The 15062-nt window shown below is 37.4% G+C and overlaps 1 protein-coding gene across 3 annotated transcripts in view; it reads left to right on the top strand.

Annotated features, from left to right (window-relative positions):
* NBAS (NBAS subunit of NRZ tethering complex) overlaps positions 1-13812 on the top strand; it is a 188347-nt gene extending 174535 nt beyond the window's left edge. For all 3 annotated transcript variants that reach the window (XM_066994950.1, XM_048071263.2, XM_013172651.3), the window contains one exon: positions 9813-13812. In XM_066994950.1, coding sequence (XP_066851051.1) covers positions 9813-10088 — 276 coding nt within the window. In that variant the 3' untranslated portion in view covers positions 10089-13812. The remainder of the gene's footprint in view (positions 1-9812) is intronic.
* Positions 13813-15062: the final 1250 nt, after the last annotated feature.

Genomic DNA, 15062 nt, shown 5'->3' with positions numbered 1-15062 from the left:
TGCTACTTCAAAATAAAACTGCCTTTACAGAAACAGAAATGAAAACTTGTACATGTTTTAAAAATAAGCATCCTCAAAATGCAAAAGCTTTAAAAATGCAGTATGTTGGAATGCAGATTGAAAATGTAACTTTTTTCTGAGATTAAAAGTATGCAAACTTTCCTCCGTTTCTGAAGGAGCCTTCTCCATCAGGCTCTCTGTTCCAGTTATATGTGTTGCAACAAGTTTTTCAGATTCTCTGGTTACAACAAACAGTGCAGTCCAACCACGTAGTTTGACACTATCCCCTGTTTTCCTAGGAAAGATATGGAAAGAAAAGTGATCCTGATTTTCCCGGGATTCTGCTGTAAGTCTCTCATCCTCTCTTGGTTTTATCTGCTTCCCCTTCAGGGGGCCTTCAGAACCTGTCAGAGAAACAATGAATCTGGAAGTATTGGCTTCATCTCAGATGTTGCTAATTTACCTTCAAAAGTACTGTTATTGAAACGGATGGAGCACTAGCTTTGTGGAACATAAATGGACATTCAAAGTATTTGCAAGGAAGGTAGCAGGGCATGTTACGTGTAATACACGTCTTCTTGTTTCAAAATCTGAATATCATAATTAACATCCAGTACAAATTGTAAGTATTTCCTAGTTGAGGCTGTTGTTCTAAGGAAATAACCACAGGTTTTTATGAAGGTGTTCCTATTCCCAGTTTTTTATACAAATGAAACACAACATTTCTGACTTTTCCACAAAAGATACCTTTCTAAATATTAACCACCAAAACAGTGGATTATTGTTAGCATGTCAATAGTTTTATTTTTACACCTACAGTTGTAGATTTTTGTCTGCAAAACAATTTTTGTAACTGTTTTTAAACAAGATGATCTTATAGAAAAGGAGCTGGAGATCTGATATATGCATGCACTTTCTCATCTATATGTTCTGTTAACCTTTTAAAATTGACTTTTTTGTTAACAGATGAAAGCTGCTGAGTTAGTGATTAGCTCTCAAGCTTCCCAGCAGGAATTTATGTCCAAGTACATTTTATTTAACTACTTTTAAAGCCCAGTGCTGTGCAGTAGCACTTTCTGAATGGCTGCTAATTGTATTGCTATCTTAACTGGCCTTTTCTTTCCAGTGTGTTGTGGCTTTTAATTTTCTACAGTCTAGGTTGATTATATTATATTGAAGTTTTAGGGCCAGGAACCATATTAACTTCTTACTAATATAAAACACTTACTACACCTGTGCATTCCTAAAATAATGTTCTTTTTGGCCTTCTTATGTGAGAGGCAGTTTGAAAAACTGTTCCTACTTTTTCTTCCAAAATCAGTATTAATTTGAGCATATACTTCTACACCAGTGCTCCGTAACCTAGAATTTTCAGTGCATTTAGCTTTGGTCTAGTATTTCATCTTAAGTCAATGAAAATGTAACTTGATTTCATTCCGTCAGGCATAGTGTTTAGCCAGTACCTTGAATGTGAGATTCACCACCAGTGTTAGAAAAGCAACTAGCACAGAAGAGTGCCATGCTACATTTGAGAGCATGGTGGTTTCTTGGATGGTTTAGAAATTATCTCTTACTCCTTGATTTATATGCATCTCTTATGATTACGCTAGTTGGTAGTTTACCAACTAAAAGTGCGTATACTGCTTAGCTATGTCAATGTTTATTCAGTATAATTTTGTATGCATACTTTTTGCTTTTTAGCAACAGTAATAGCAGTGTTAATGCTTCTTGTAGAATTTTTAATAAATTTTTCATAGGAAGCCCATTTCTGGTTACATTAAACAGGGAAAGGACAAATAACATCTGGCAAAGGGAAATCATAGCTATTGATTCCCCGACATAGTGTTAAAACAACTCACAGATATGGCTGTGAGAAAAATACAGCACTTGCTTGCTGATACGATGTATTAGTTAGCCATTTGTTGTATGTTGCTGACAGCTTTATGGATGTTTACAGTTAAAAGGATGATGCTGAAGTGCTGATACTAAGAATTGTATAGCTTTTGCCTGTAATAAAACAACCAGGATTTTGTGTAAGCTTTTTTGAAATTGCAGACATCTCTTTATTGTGCATCTTCTTATAAACTGCCATTTACCTCTTTTGGATTACAGAAGTATCTGTTTTTTCTCTGTGGTGTGTGAAAATTAAAAAAAAATGTAAAAAGTTTACTTAAATAAGCTTATTATTGCCAGTGGGATTTAGACTTTGCCCTTAAGAGTCAGATTATTTTTTATTTTTGAGAAGGGTTGGCGATTCACTTGATTATCTTTCATAGATCAAGACTGATATTTTTACTTCTGACGGAGAAACTAAGTGTTCTGCTACCTGTTGGTAGGTAAAATGGAAGTTGACGTAGGAGTAGAAAATATTTTTAGTTAATCTAAAATAATATTTTATTTCAGTTTATATCCTGTATTTTCAATGTTGACGTGCTAAGACTACCTTTACAAAATGGTTTATTGAAAAATGCAATATGAAAAATCATGAAGAATGTGTGAAATTAATTTCCAGTTATTTCTCCACAGTCTTGTTCCATGTATGGCTGCTCACTGTGTGTGGCTTACCTTTTAAAAGAAACCTTGTAAAATTATGCATTTATAACCTAACAGTAATCTGTCTGTCCTTTACTTGTCTAGTTGTTTTTAGGTCTCTTCATTTTCTTACCCCCTTACTTATTTGTCCTGTAGCCATACAGACTCCATCCAGGAACAAAATGAAAAGCATTTTTACCTCCACTAGTAGTGTAGAGCTAATACTCAAGCAAATGGCCAGTTCAGTTCTTTTTAGCTGTTATGTTATCAACAGCTCTTATTTTTCCATTAGTATCCATATTTCATAGTGCATGGGTTTGGTAATGCGTAAGTTATGGATGACACATTTCCTGTTGCTAGTACCAGACCCTCTAGACTCTTTTTATGTCTCTAGACATAAAAAATATGAACAGGGAATTGCCCAGACTCTGACTTGTCCTTTACTGAAGCAGGCAAAGGGAACCTTCTGACCTGCTCTTGCTTATCTGAAGTCATCACTACAGAGAGATTTCTTTCAAATATGCTACGTACTATCAAATATAGGTACAATATCCATGTACGCTGTAATAGCAACCAGTAGAAATACTGGATACTTACATGAGATGTAGTATTGGTCCTGGAGAGTGGAGCCACATTATTGTTTTTCATTTATGGTCACTCAAATTTTTAGAATCCTCCCTGATTTACCAGTAAAGCTTCTTTAGATGCCTCAAGTTGCTATTCCTAGTATGTCAAAAGAGCTGTCACCTTTGGTAAAGCTGATTTTCACCTACCTATTTAGCACAAAAGGTTGTTTAAAACTTGCAGACTCCCTGCCTCTGCTTGCCCAGGGGAGCTGCTGTCTTGGTGGAGCTGAGGGCCTCGAGCCTGAGCGCATTTGCAGTTGGTAACATCATTTGTGCTGTTGGCAAAGCCCCAGGCAGGCACGCTTAAACCTTCCTAATTATACACTGACAACACCAAGTTCAGCGTAAGACACAAACTGACATTGTGATTCAGAAATACTGCAGTCAGCGTAGGGGGTAAATACAGGTTGTACGACTGCTTCTTTTTCAGATCATTTGCCAAGGGTGTTTCAGAAACAGCTTGAATGTGTCCTCCCTAAGAGTCTGGGATGAGGCTCCTCCCGCTCCTGCTGAGGATATGCAGAAAGAAATTAAGACTTGTGGAGGAAGGAGCGCACGTGGTCCTCACTTCTGTGCTTGTTGAGGGCAGCCCTGCTGGGATGTGATTTTTCATCAGCAGATGCAGACTCTTTTATAAATTTTGCATTAAAGAGACATTTGATAAAATGTACAAACCCTGTTCGAAGCAGATTGCTGTAGCACTGCAGTGGCAGAAATGATGAGTGCATCTGTTGCAATCCTCTTTCTATGTGGTCTCTGGCTTCTTAGATGAATATGCACCTCTGTAGCTGGGAACTGCATTGATCGTCAGTCTGAAGTGAGCTAGTCATCAGAGGTAGCACTTGAATGCCTACATCTTTAATGTAGATATCAGCCAATACCTAAATAGGTACCCGTGTCAAGGAAAAAAGTCAGGATTTCCTCTCCTTAGCATAAGTATCCCCATTAGTTCTTTTCCTTGTACATACGCACAGTGTGTGTGTGGGCATCACACTAAATCGGCACCATCAAATCCTGCTGAAGGAGAAATGGATATGAAAAAGTAAAACATCTCCAATTTAAGCCTTCCAAAAGTAAAAGATTTTACGTTACTGAAAAATTTAGCACCCTCAGCATGGAAGTCTAGATAGATGCAGTGATTTTTCTCCATCGTATATACTGTGAGTTTGTCATCGTTGTTGTTTATGGTTTATTCACATGCTCACACAAGATGGAAAGTGGCTGTGAATTCATTTTGCAGAAGATGCTTGCACCTGTGAGACTTAAACTGCAGTCAGCTGCATTCCACATCACTGGAATAGCATTTATGGGGAATTGGCTATAACCTGCTGGAACCAGTGTTTTAAGATTAATTTAGGTTGTTGGGATGGTAAGGGCATGCATATGCCTTTCTGCAGATCAGAAGCAATTCATTAATAAGACCCTCCTTTGCTCACTGTCCAGAAAACAAACAAACAAACAAACAAACAAACAAAAAACAGATTTTTAACACTAGGATTAGGATGGTAAGGTTACTTTTTAGTAATTGCCTTAACTGGGTTTACTCTCTTGTTTACAAGTCTTGTCAAAAGGGTTAGTTTGAAAAAGAAAAGACAGTAAAAAACTTAAGACTCTGTGTTTACCACAGACAAATATTTGGTGTGTATTCTAGGTGTATTTTCTTGCAGCCAATGTGTGCCAATTCATAGAACATTTCAAATACAGTCAAAATGGTTAGCAAACAAAAATAGCCTCTAAGGTTGTTATGAATTTATGTGTAAAAATTTAAAATTTTGAGAGTCAGAAGTCCATAGGGACTAGTGTCCTGGCTCCAACAGGGGGAATAATCACAAGTCTAGTGAAGAGTAAGAATAGGGGAAACATACATCTTCTTGTTCTGGGTTGCTCTCGCAGCTTCCAGTTATTTTTGGCTGTATGTATTTGTGTGCTAAGTAACTGCTAGTGGTTTTCTTTCTCAGTTTTGCCCAGTTTCCCCTTTAAACATGGATGAGCTTTTACATTGTGCAGTATCATTTGCCAAAGAATTCAACAGTGTAATAAAAAGCTATTTTCTTTTATTTACTCTGAATCCGATTCTGTTAGCTTCACTTGATGCTTCATAATTCTTGTTTTATGAGGGAATGTTTAATCAGTCCCCATATACTCTAATGATGTTGATAATCTGCTTATACCATCTAAGCTGCTGCTTTTTTAGGTGGAAGAGTCCTAGATTTTGAATTCTTGAGCAAACACCATATTATAAACTCTATAGAGGAAATGGCCTCAAATTGTGCCAGGGGAGGTTTAGGTTGGAAATTAGTATACATTTCTTCTCAGAAAGAGCAGTCAGGCATTGGGACGGGTTGCCCAGGGAGGTGGTGGCATCACTGTCCCTGGGGGTGTTTAAGGAAAGGTTGGACGTGGTGCTTAGGGACATGGTTTAGTGGGTGATATTGGTGGTAATGGGATGGTTGGATCAGATGATCTTGAAGGTCTTTTCAACCTTAATGATTCTATGATTCTATAATATATTTTTACTTTTAAATATATGTTGTGTCTATATTTTAAAGCAATGTTTGCATTAGTGTTTGTTCTGATTTAAAATAATTTTAAATATAGATAGTGTATATAAATTGATTTTTTTAAATCATATTTTTATAGCTATATCAAAGTATGGTTGCTCAGTATACAAGCTGTATTAATTGAGATTTTAAAATACACATTAATTCACTGACAGTCTTTGCATAGGTTTGGTAAGTAATTTCCATGAGCGCATTTTTTTTTATTTAAATACTGGCATGATCTGGAGTTGTAAAAGTGATAAAAACATATAGTCAAGTTTTTGCCGCCTATTTTTATACACATTTCTCATTAAACCTTGGCTTCTCTGCATTCCTCCCACTCCTGTCAGGCACCGCTTAGATTTACCAAAGCAGTGCAGAACAGGCAGTGGCCTTGGCCCCAGGAAATGTGTTCAAAGGATCTGATTTCATAGGATCATAAAATCATAGAATGGTGTGGGTTGAAAGGGACCTTAAAGTTCATCTAATTCCAGCCCCCTGCCGTGGCAGGGACACCTCCCACCAGACCAGGTTGCCCAAAGCCCCATCCAGCCTGGCCTTGAACACCTCCAGGGATGGGGCATCCACAGCTTCTCTGGGCAACCTGTGCCAGTGCCTCACCACCCTCTGAATGAAGAATTTCTTCCTAATACCTAATCTGAATCTCCACTCTTTTAGTTTATAGTTATTACCCTTGTCCTATCACCACATTCCCCGACAGAGTCCCTCCTCATCTTTCTTGTAGGCCCCCTTTAGGTATTGGAAGGTCTCCCTGGAGCCTTCTCTTCTCCAGGCTGAACAACCCCAAATCCCTCAACCTGTCTTCATAGGAGAGAGGCTCCAGTCCTCTGACCATCCTCATGGCTCTCCTCTGGACTTGTTCTAGTATGTCCACGTTCTTCTTGTGCTGGGGACTCCGGAGCCAAACACGCCAGGTGGGGTCTCACGAGAGCAGAGTAGAGGAGGAGAATCACCTCCCTTGCCCTGCTGGCCACGCTGCTTTTGATGCAGCCCGGGTTATGGCTGGCTTTCTGTGCTGTTGCCTTCTTGTGTTTACAGTCACCTGGAGACAAATACATTGCAAAGGCTTCCCCTTTCAGACCAGATTTTCAGACAGCCTTGAAGAGTCAGACGATTGTAAATGTTAATCAGTTTAAACTTACTGGACTATTCAATCTTAAGTGTGGACTGCCAGACACAACGGAGAGTGTTTTGTATGCTCTTTTGTTGTGTATAAAGACACAATGATCTTGTTCATGTGTGAGTACAGATGCATTGCTCTGCCTCTGCATTGCACGTGGACATCTTTATATCCATAGTGTAGCTCAGACGATTAATGGTTTTATGCTGAAAAAGGTATATTAGGTTCAGACTTGCCTCTCTCTGATTTGTAGGTTTTTGGCATATGAAATTGCACTAATCTATAGGACTTTTCATTAACTGAATAATAGCCTAAAAAAAAGTAATTTAAATCAGACCTCCCATCTGCTGTTAATCTCATTACTGTAATTATTGTTTGTGCTTTATGTCCATAAAATTAAATACTAAAGCGCTGGGTAAAGTTGCATCCTGTGTGCTGGTCAAGAATAGAGCATATGGAGCTCAGAAGTGGGGCAGAATACCCCTCCAGCCTCCCATTTCAGAAGAGATGAGAGTTGTTTCGATAATGGCCTATTGCACTTACTGCAACTGCTTATTGCTACATGATGCCAACGCCAGGAATTTTATTGTCTTCAGAAGGAAAGCATCTCAGTAATTAACATGAAACAATTCAGAGGAACTTTTAAATAATGGAAGACTTAGAGTGGACAACCTGAAGCGTGCACAACCCTACAGTTGTTAGAACCATTCTGAGTACTGGGTCTAGAACTGCTGTGCGCCATTGCATTTTAGCTTTGTAAACTGTAAGGAGTTATGTAACTAATCGTGAGAATGCTGAAGACTTGGAGGAAATTGTTTAAGATTTGAGCCATGACAAAGCCATTCTGTTTTTCTGGAAAACTTCTGAAGTTTGAAAGGAAGTGAAAATTGTAAACTATAAGGAATAATCATGTATTAATTAATTACATTAATTAAAGATGATAAACAGGTTTTGGGAGAATAGCCTCACCTGGCATCTTTTATCTGAGGCTTTGTGCTTGATAAAGTATAGTATTTTTTCATGCTATGGTATTTCATCTGTTGTCTTTTTCCTTTTTTAATTATATTTGATGTTGTGTGGAATGTTGTCTTTTCCAAAACTGAGCAACACATAATTTTGTTTCTTATCACATGTATGCTTTCAGTCATCATGCTTTCGCAGAATAGAAACATATATTCATTAGTCTAAAATTATTTAGATACAATAAAGGCCTTTCTTCTAAAAGAATTTGTCATTACTTCAAAGGAAGCTCTTTCTTCTGAAGTTAGGGGCAGATTTCTCATTCTCAGATTCAGATCTACTTTCATACAAAGAACTACCTGATAGTTCCTTATAAATGCTGTTCCTCCATATGTAAATGTAATATTGATTCCTCTAAATAAGTGCCAAAACTTGGGATTGCCAATCATTCAAGGGGAAGTTACCTATCTGTTCTGACTTATGCCTTAAGGATCCTGTTTCTTTGACTACGTGTATAGGGAAACTGGAGAGAGTAGTTTCCCACATTAGACGGTCCATGTTAACCGGTGTGCATGATCTCACAGTGTATGCGTCTGAGTAAGAAAGATATTTAACAGGAATTTTGGTTTTCTGAACTGGTAGATCACAGTGATGTTTAATCTTTCTAATAAATAAATACTGCAAAATGTATTGCAAATTGATAGTTACATCTCACTGAGCAATGGTAGTGAAAACTTCATGGAAGCGAGAACTGGGTTATAAGTAAGAAGTGCCTGTTACAATGTGCTCGTGGTAAAGGTGGGGGCAAGTGGTGGGTGCTGCCTGTTACACGTGAACAAGAGGAAGCAAAGCTCTGTGCTGTTTTAGCTTGGACTGAAACAGAGGCAAGGAAATTTTACATGTCCTGAAAGGTATCGTGATTAAGTGCTTTGTGATAATAATTAGATCGAAAATTGCTTAAATTCAACTGTCAAGTGTCAGTGTTGTGCCCTGTGGTTAGTCAACAGCTCTAGCTGAATTGGTCTTTGAGTAGTACCGAATCACAGGATTTTTATTACTTGCTGGTATGTGAGTATGTAAGACAATGCATCGTTGTTATAGAAAATGAAACTAAAGCTAGACAGACAGACTTTTTTAAAACAGAAGAGTTGCTTTGTAAAATAGGGATTTAATTACTTTATTTGTTAGGTGATAGGATGCAGTCATATTGACTACTGTCCACCACTTCTTTGGCCCTTTTTGTGTTACATGCATTGTTTTATTGTACTTCTTGAAGTGATATGACACCTAAACTGATCAAAGCACTGCATTTCAAGGAACCTAGAAAAGATTTATATAAGACTTCCAAAATGAACTGAAGTAGAATTTAATGTGTTCTGCAATGTTATTTGTAAAGCCATAGACCAGATTTTCAAGAGAATATGTGCTCTCATGTATCAGATAGCCTCCTTTTCTTCTGAGGCATCTGGGGTGTCTCACAGAAATAGCAACTGTGTGCACCAAATCTTCTTTAAAATAGATTGTATTCTGAAAATCTAGTCCTTGTGAGTGCTGAAACTCTGGAAAATCTGTTTGAGTCTGGGAATGTTGTCAGTATAGAATATAATATAGCGTATTAATGAAAATGACCAAAACGTGTTCTGCTCTGACCTTCCTCAGGGTGTCCTTTTTGATATGGAGGTAAGTGGTGTGGTCCATTCAGCACTGGGGACTGAGAACCTGTGAAAACTGGATAAAGCTTTTCATATAATTCTAGCTCCGTTATTAAACATTCTTATTCCTTAACTTCATGCAGGTCAAATATTTACACTAAAGCAAGAGACTGCTAAAGATGCATCTTTACATATTCTGAAATATAGCAAGTATGTATCATTGTTATTAATCCATTCAAAGTACTATATCATCTTGCTTTCAAGGTCACACTGTGCAGACAGACCAGTCATGGCATGTTCTGGTTGATGGATGTATCAGGTAATTCATTTTTAATTACTATGGATTTTTCATTCTTCGTAGGTTGATGATTCCAGTTGTGATGCTGAACTACTTTCCTTGCTCCTCAATGCCAAGTTAGTGGTAAAGTGCATATCTACTGCCTTCTACCCTCACCTTATTGACCACTTGCTGGCTAACCAGGAAGAAGGAGGCTGGGATGTAGAGGAAATAGCAAAACAACTTAAAGAAGCAGGGTTCAGTGCAGAGGCGGGGTCTCTCTTGATGTCTCATCGCGGAACTCATCCTGCACTCAGGACTTTTACTACTGCTCTCCAGGCTATTCAGCATTGGATCTAAAAATGTTGGATTTATAGATTTCTCTGTCTTTCTTCTGGAGATCATCTACAAAAGGGAGAATTTGTTGTTCCAGTGAAGTAACAAAGTTAGCTATCATTACCTACATTTTGCAGAAAATTCAAACAGCACACTAACAGTGAATTCCTATATACTTGTAATGTTTAAAAAAATATATATTGGTGTGGACAGTGTAATTCTGTTACATACTAGCAAAACATTGAATATGATTAAAGTTTTCATAAAGGAGAAGAACATTAAATGATTACATTGACATGTAAATAAAACATTAATAATCTGACAGGTTATATACAATTTGTCTTAATTTCTGTAAGTAATTTACTTTTTGTCATAATGTAAAACTAATGTAAAAATACAAAGATATATGGAACAAAAAATCAGAATGAAAATTAATTTCTGAGAATTTCAAAACCTTAAAATTTAGTATTGTGCAATGTTGTTGCCACAGCTTTTGTTTGCAATCAGTAAAATATTTTGCATTTATTGTCTCTCTTTTTCTCCTTCTTATAGATAGCTAAATATTTTCTTTAGCCACTTTTTTTCTGAAATTCCTTTCTCTTCTTAGTGATGTTTATTCATAGGGACAAGCAGAAATTTTCTATGCTTGTGGACTGTTTTAGACTCAGAGGTATTTTTCTCTACAATTGGGAAGCCCTATCTCAAATTTTCAACGTTTATTTATACCTATTATGAATGCACTTTTCAAATATTTCCAAGACATGACAATTTCCAAATGCCTTTCTGTCTTAGTAAGTCAAAAGATTTCTGATTTGTTTTCTGTTTTTTTTTTTTTTTTTAATCAAGGGCATTGTCTGTTTATTACATTGTCTGTACTATCAGAAGGTTTTGAAGTTCCATGTGTTAATAGAAATTTCTTGTTAAAATGAATCTGTAAATCTTTTCCCTAATTTTGTGTTCAGATCTAATTTTGATGTAATAATGCACAGAAACTTTAAACACTGTAGGATCATAGTATAACACACGTTGGAAGTGCATTCTAGGGGTTCGACCTCCTCATTGAAAGAGTGTTAGTTTAATGTCAGAGCAGGTCACTCAGGGCTTTATTCAATCAAGTCTGAAAACCTCTAAGGATGGAAACTGTGCAACTCTACCCCAGGCAGGCTGTGTCCCCATGTTGAAAAGCCTTTTACATAATACCTTCTTGGTTAAACCTGTCTTGTTTCAGCACCTGGCAGTTGTCTCTCCTCCCACCATGCACGTTGTGATGAGCCTGGCACCATTGGCTGGATAGCCTTCTTGTAGGTATTGGAATGCCACTATGGGGTCCTCCATAGCCTGCTCCCCTAAAAACAAACAAAATTCAAAAGAAGAACTGGAAAAAAAACAACAAGCCACCTCTTAGTGCAGTGAGATTGCAGTTCATAGGTGACTTAAATGGATGTACCACGCCTGCACTACAGACACTAGTGATGAATTCAGTTAATACTTGTAATAGTCCAAATTCAGTGTAGATGCAAAGTGCCAGTATATTTTACTGTTTCCAAGCCTAGCTCAGGTCCAAGCCTTCACAGGACATGGAGATAAGTGCTGAGAGATCAAGCCAGCAGAGGGATCTCAGAACTAAAATTGAGCGTTACGGCCAATGCCCACCTGCCTGGCACTGCCTGGGTCTCGGGCAGGACTGAGTTAATCTCCTCCAGTGCTGGCCAGGGCTGACATTCAGCTAATGACCTGAGTGTCTCCATACTCAGTGCTGTGGAAAGATTTAAATCCTGGCAAATAGGACTGTAGTAATCTGCAAAGGGAGCCCAGGGTCAGGTTGCCACCCTGCTAATAAATAATCTCTCTTGGGTTCCAGAACACTCTACAGGAGTTAAAGCAAATCCTAATGGTAATAGAAGGAGCCAGTTCAGATGTGGTTGCTCTGTGTTTCAGCAATAACATCTGATTCTGAACTTTCTTATTTTTAGAGTAGCCAGGCCCTTCATTGTGCAATGTAGTAATGAGCTGACTATACTGAGTAGTTTCTAAATCTCTTTTTCCTAAATGTCAGCTTGAATCATTAAAGAAAGGAAAGGAGTGGGTTAAGAGCTTAAAGTAACTGTTTTGTAACAAATTTATATTACTGAGTTCTCTCCTAGGCTTGAGGATTTAGTAATGGATGATGATATATTTGTGGAACCACAACCGACACTTATTACCATCATCTTTGACTTGGGATCTGTTTTGTTGTATCAGCGTGAACAGACTGTGAAAATTGCTCAGATGTTTGCCTTGCCACCTTACTTTAGCATTCCTAATGAGATATTTAATAGTGCTTTAACTCTTGAGATTGTTAACTTTTTTGAACTTGCTGGTCACAGCTGTCCTTCGGTGTTTTAAGGAAGGTTATCTCATCCATGTACCTAATATATATATATTAAATTCAAATGTATATAATTCAGGTATATTGCTTTAATTTTGTTCTCTTACACGAACAGTCTCAAGAGCCTCAAAATAGCACAGCAAAGTATATTGGAATTGCAGAGAAAAGAAAGGAAAAACTTAGAAAATGAATGTAACCGGAAATCAGCAGATGCAGACAAACTGCAAGACATATCTCCAGCAAGAAAACCTTGAATTATTCCACAGAAGATATTTCTATATTTAATGATGTTTTCTTTTTTGGTCTGTTTTGTTTTCAGGTTAGTCAGTAAGTTTGTAGCTGGATTTTCTGACTATTCTCTTTCAGGATCATGAAAAGTTAGTGTTTAGTGTCACTTCAGAGCTGAGCTGTAGATAAAGCTCTAATGAGTGTTATTGATCTTCTGTCTGTGTTCTGTTTTGCTGGTGTTAAAAATCCATGATAAATGTTTTCCTTCTAGCCAGAGCTACTCCTGACTTATTCTGTATTCAAAACTTGCATCAGTAATGAACAGTTTTAGTATATACATCCAAAACTGATTAGCCTATATTCGTATATCTTCCAAAATAAAATAGAAATTAAAAAATAGATGAAAGAAGAGGCACGTAACAAGGATACATGTATCCCAGTGCTAGCTTTTTTATATCTTTTGTATGATAGAGCAAATTTTTTACATTTGAGGCTCTGGGAGTGACCAAGATACACTAGCAAATACTGTTTTGTTTTGGGGATTATTTTTTCATTTAGTTAAGAAAATCACCTTGGTATTAACTGTATTTAACACAAAGTAAAACCAACACAACACAAAAGAGTTGAACTGGCACTTGAGAGTCAGTTTTATTTTGTAATTTTTATTTTTGTGCAAATCTAAACTTGGAGATGCTTATGCTGACAAAAATACGTGAATAAAGAGTTCAGTTGTATTTCTAGGAGCAATGCTTTCGAACGCAATTAATCCTTTTTTCCCTGAAAAGCACTGATAGTGTTTGCATCTTCAAGGAGCTTTTTGCTGCTGGTTTGTTGCACCAAAGCAGCAAAATCTATCACCTTCCTTGGGTGTAAGGAGAACTAGATTCAAGAAAGATGACTGTTCACAATTTCTTTCTCTGCTGAAAGTCATAAGTGGAGCCATTATGTCACTGCAACCAGGTACAGAGGGGTCACTTCTGTATTTATAAACAATAGCACAATTCAGTGGCTGGGTTGGCCACATTTGATTCATTTAGTTTAGTGATCCTTCTGTGATTTATTGTTTTTGGCGTTCTGCACTGTGAAAAGACATTGTGAGGATGGCCATAGAATATGGATACCTTCATCACAAGGGTAAAACTCGTACACTTACTTAAAAACATGATCATTTTTCAAGCTTGCTTTATTTATCTCTACTTTCCCTTCAAAACACAGCAATCTGGGCAAGTACGCTGTGCAAGGTCAAGTTTCACAAAGGGGCATGCAGTTAACTCTTACAACAAAACAGGGCTCTAGGTGACACCTTGGGCCATTTGTTTCTGGGAATGAAGGCAGATTTCTGGCCTGCCAGGTCTCCCAAAGAATGTGTGAATGTGTTGCTTTTGCAGAAGCACAGGATGATGGTAAACCACATAGGAAATGAAGATTTTGCCTGCTTTCACCTGTCAGTGGGTAGGACCTGAGCAAAAAAACTAGCTGGAGAACACATCAGGAGCAGGGCAACATCAATGGGGCCACAACAATTGAAGGAAGTAGAAATGGGAGCCAAGGCAAGGATTTTGCTAGGGTTACATTTCGCTGCAAAACACAGCAAGTAACATCTACCAGCTTACTGGTTTATCATACTGACTGATGATAGATTCTGAAGGAAGGGAATGAACACAAAACTAGAAGTTTTGTCTTTAAAAACAGATTTATTATTGCATCATTGCCCACCATGTGTGTCACACTTGCTGCTTAAAAATTTGCAGGTTTCTACGTTCTCGCATTTTAAAGAACGTACACAGTTTTAGTAAAGCCCTGAGGCTTGTCTCATTTCCGTGGTGTTATGGCTTTTTTTTTTCCCCAAAACTGTCTCATGATCTCTATACTCAGCTTGTCATAAACCTCTCTAGTGGAAGAGCCACCTCCTTTTATACACTTTCATTTGTTCCAAATGATGCCTCTAGTTCAAAAAAGAAAAAAAAAAAAAAAGTGAAAAACCAAATGGCTCTTCACCCTGTTTTTATAGACTTCTAACATACTCAGTTGTGTCTTTTCCAATGTACTGAGTCCTAGTGTACTTAACTCATTTCTACATGCCCTTTGGTCCTCCTCTTTATTTCTGTATAATTTTTATATTCAGTTTGTATATATATTTTTATTGAATGTTACAGACACTCCGAAGTTTCATGTAGTGGCATGAAAATGTTTTTCAATCTGATTGACTGTTACTGAACATCTGAGGTAGAGTTTGCATAGGATCGTTCATTGTGGCCCTGAGCTCTCATTCTACAGTCATCTGAGATTATATGTATGTTTTTACAGCTTATTTTAAGATTATTTTTTACTTGTGTACATTATCCTGCAGTTACAAACTGGGGACCATTTACCACTGTATCACCCAACCAGCAGGTTTCATA

The sequence above is a fragment of the Anser cygnoides genome, chromosome 3 (assembly GCF_040182565.1).
Source record: "Anser cygnoides isolate HZ-2024a breed goose chromosome 3, Taihu_goose_T2T_genome, whole genome shotgun sequence".
Classification (NCBI taxonomy): domain Eukaryota; kingdom Metazoa; phylum Chordata; class Aves; order Anseriformes; family Anatidae; genus Anser; species Anser cygnoides.
Note: the sequence above shows the minus strand (reverse complement) of the source record. Positions and strands in the feature narration are given on the sequence as shown.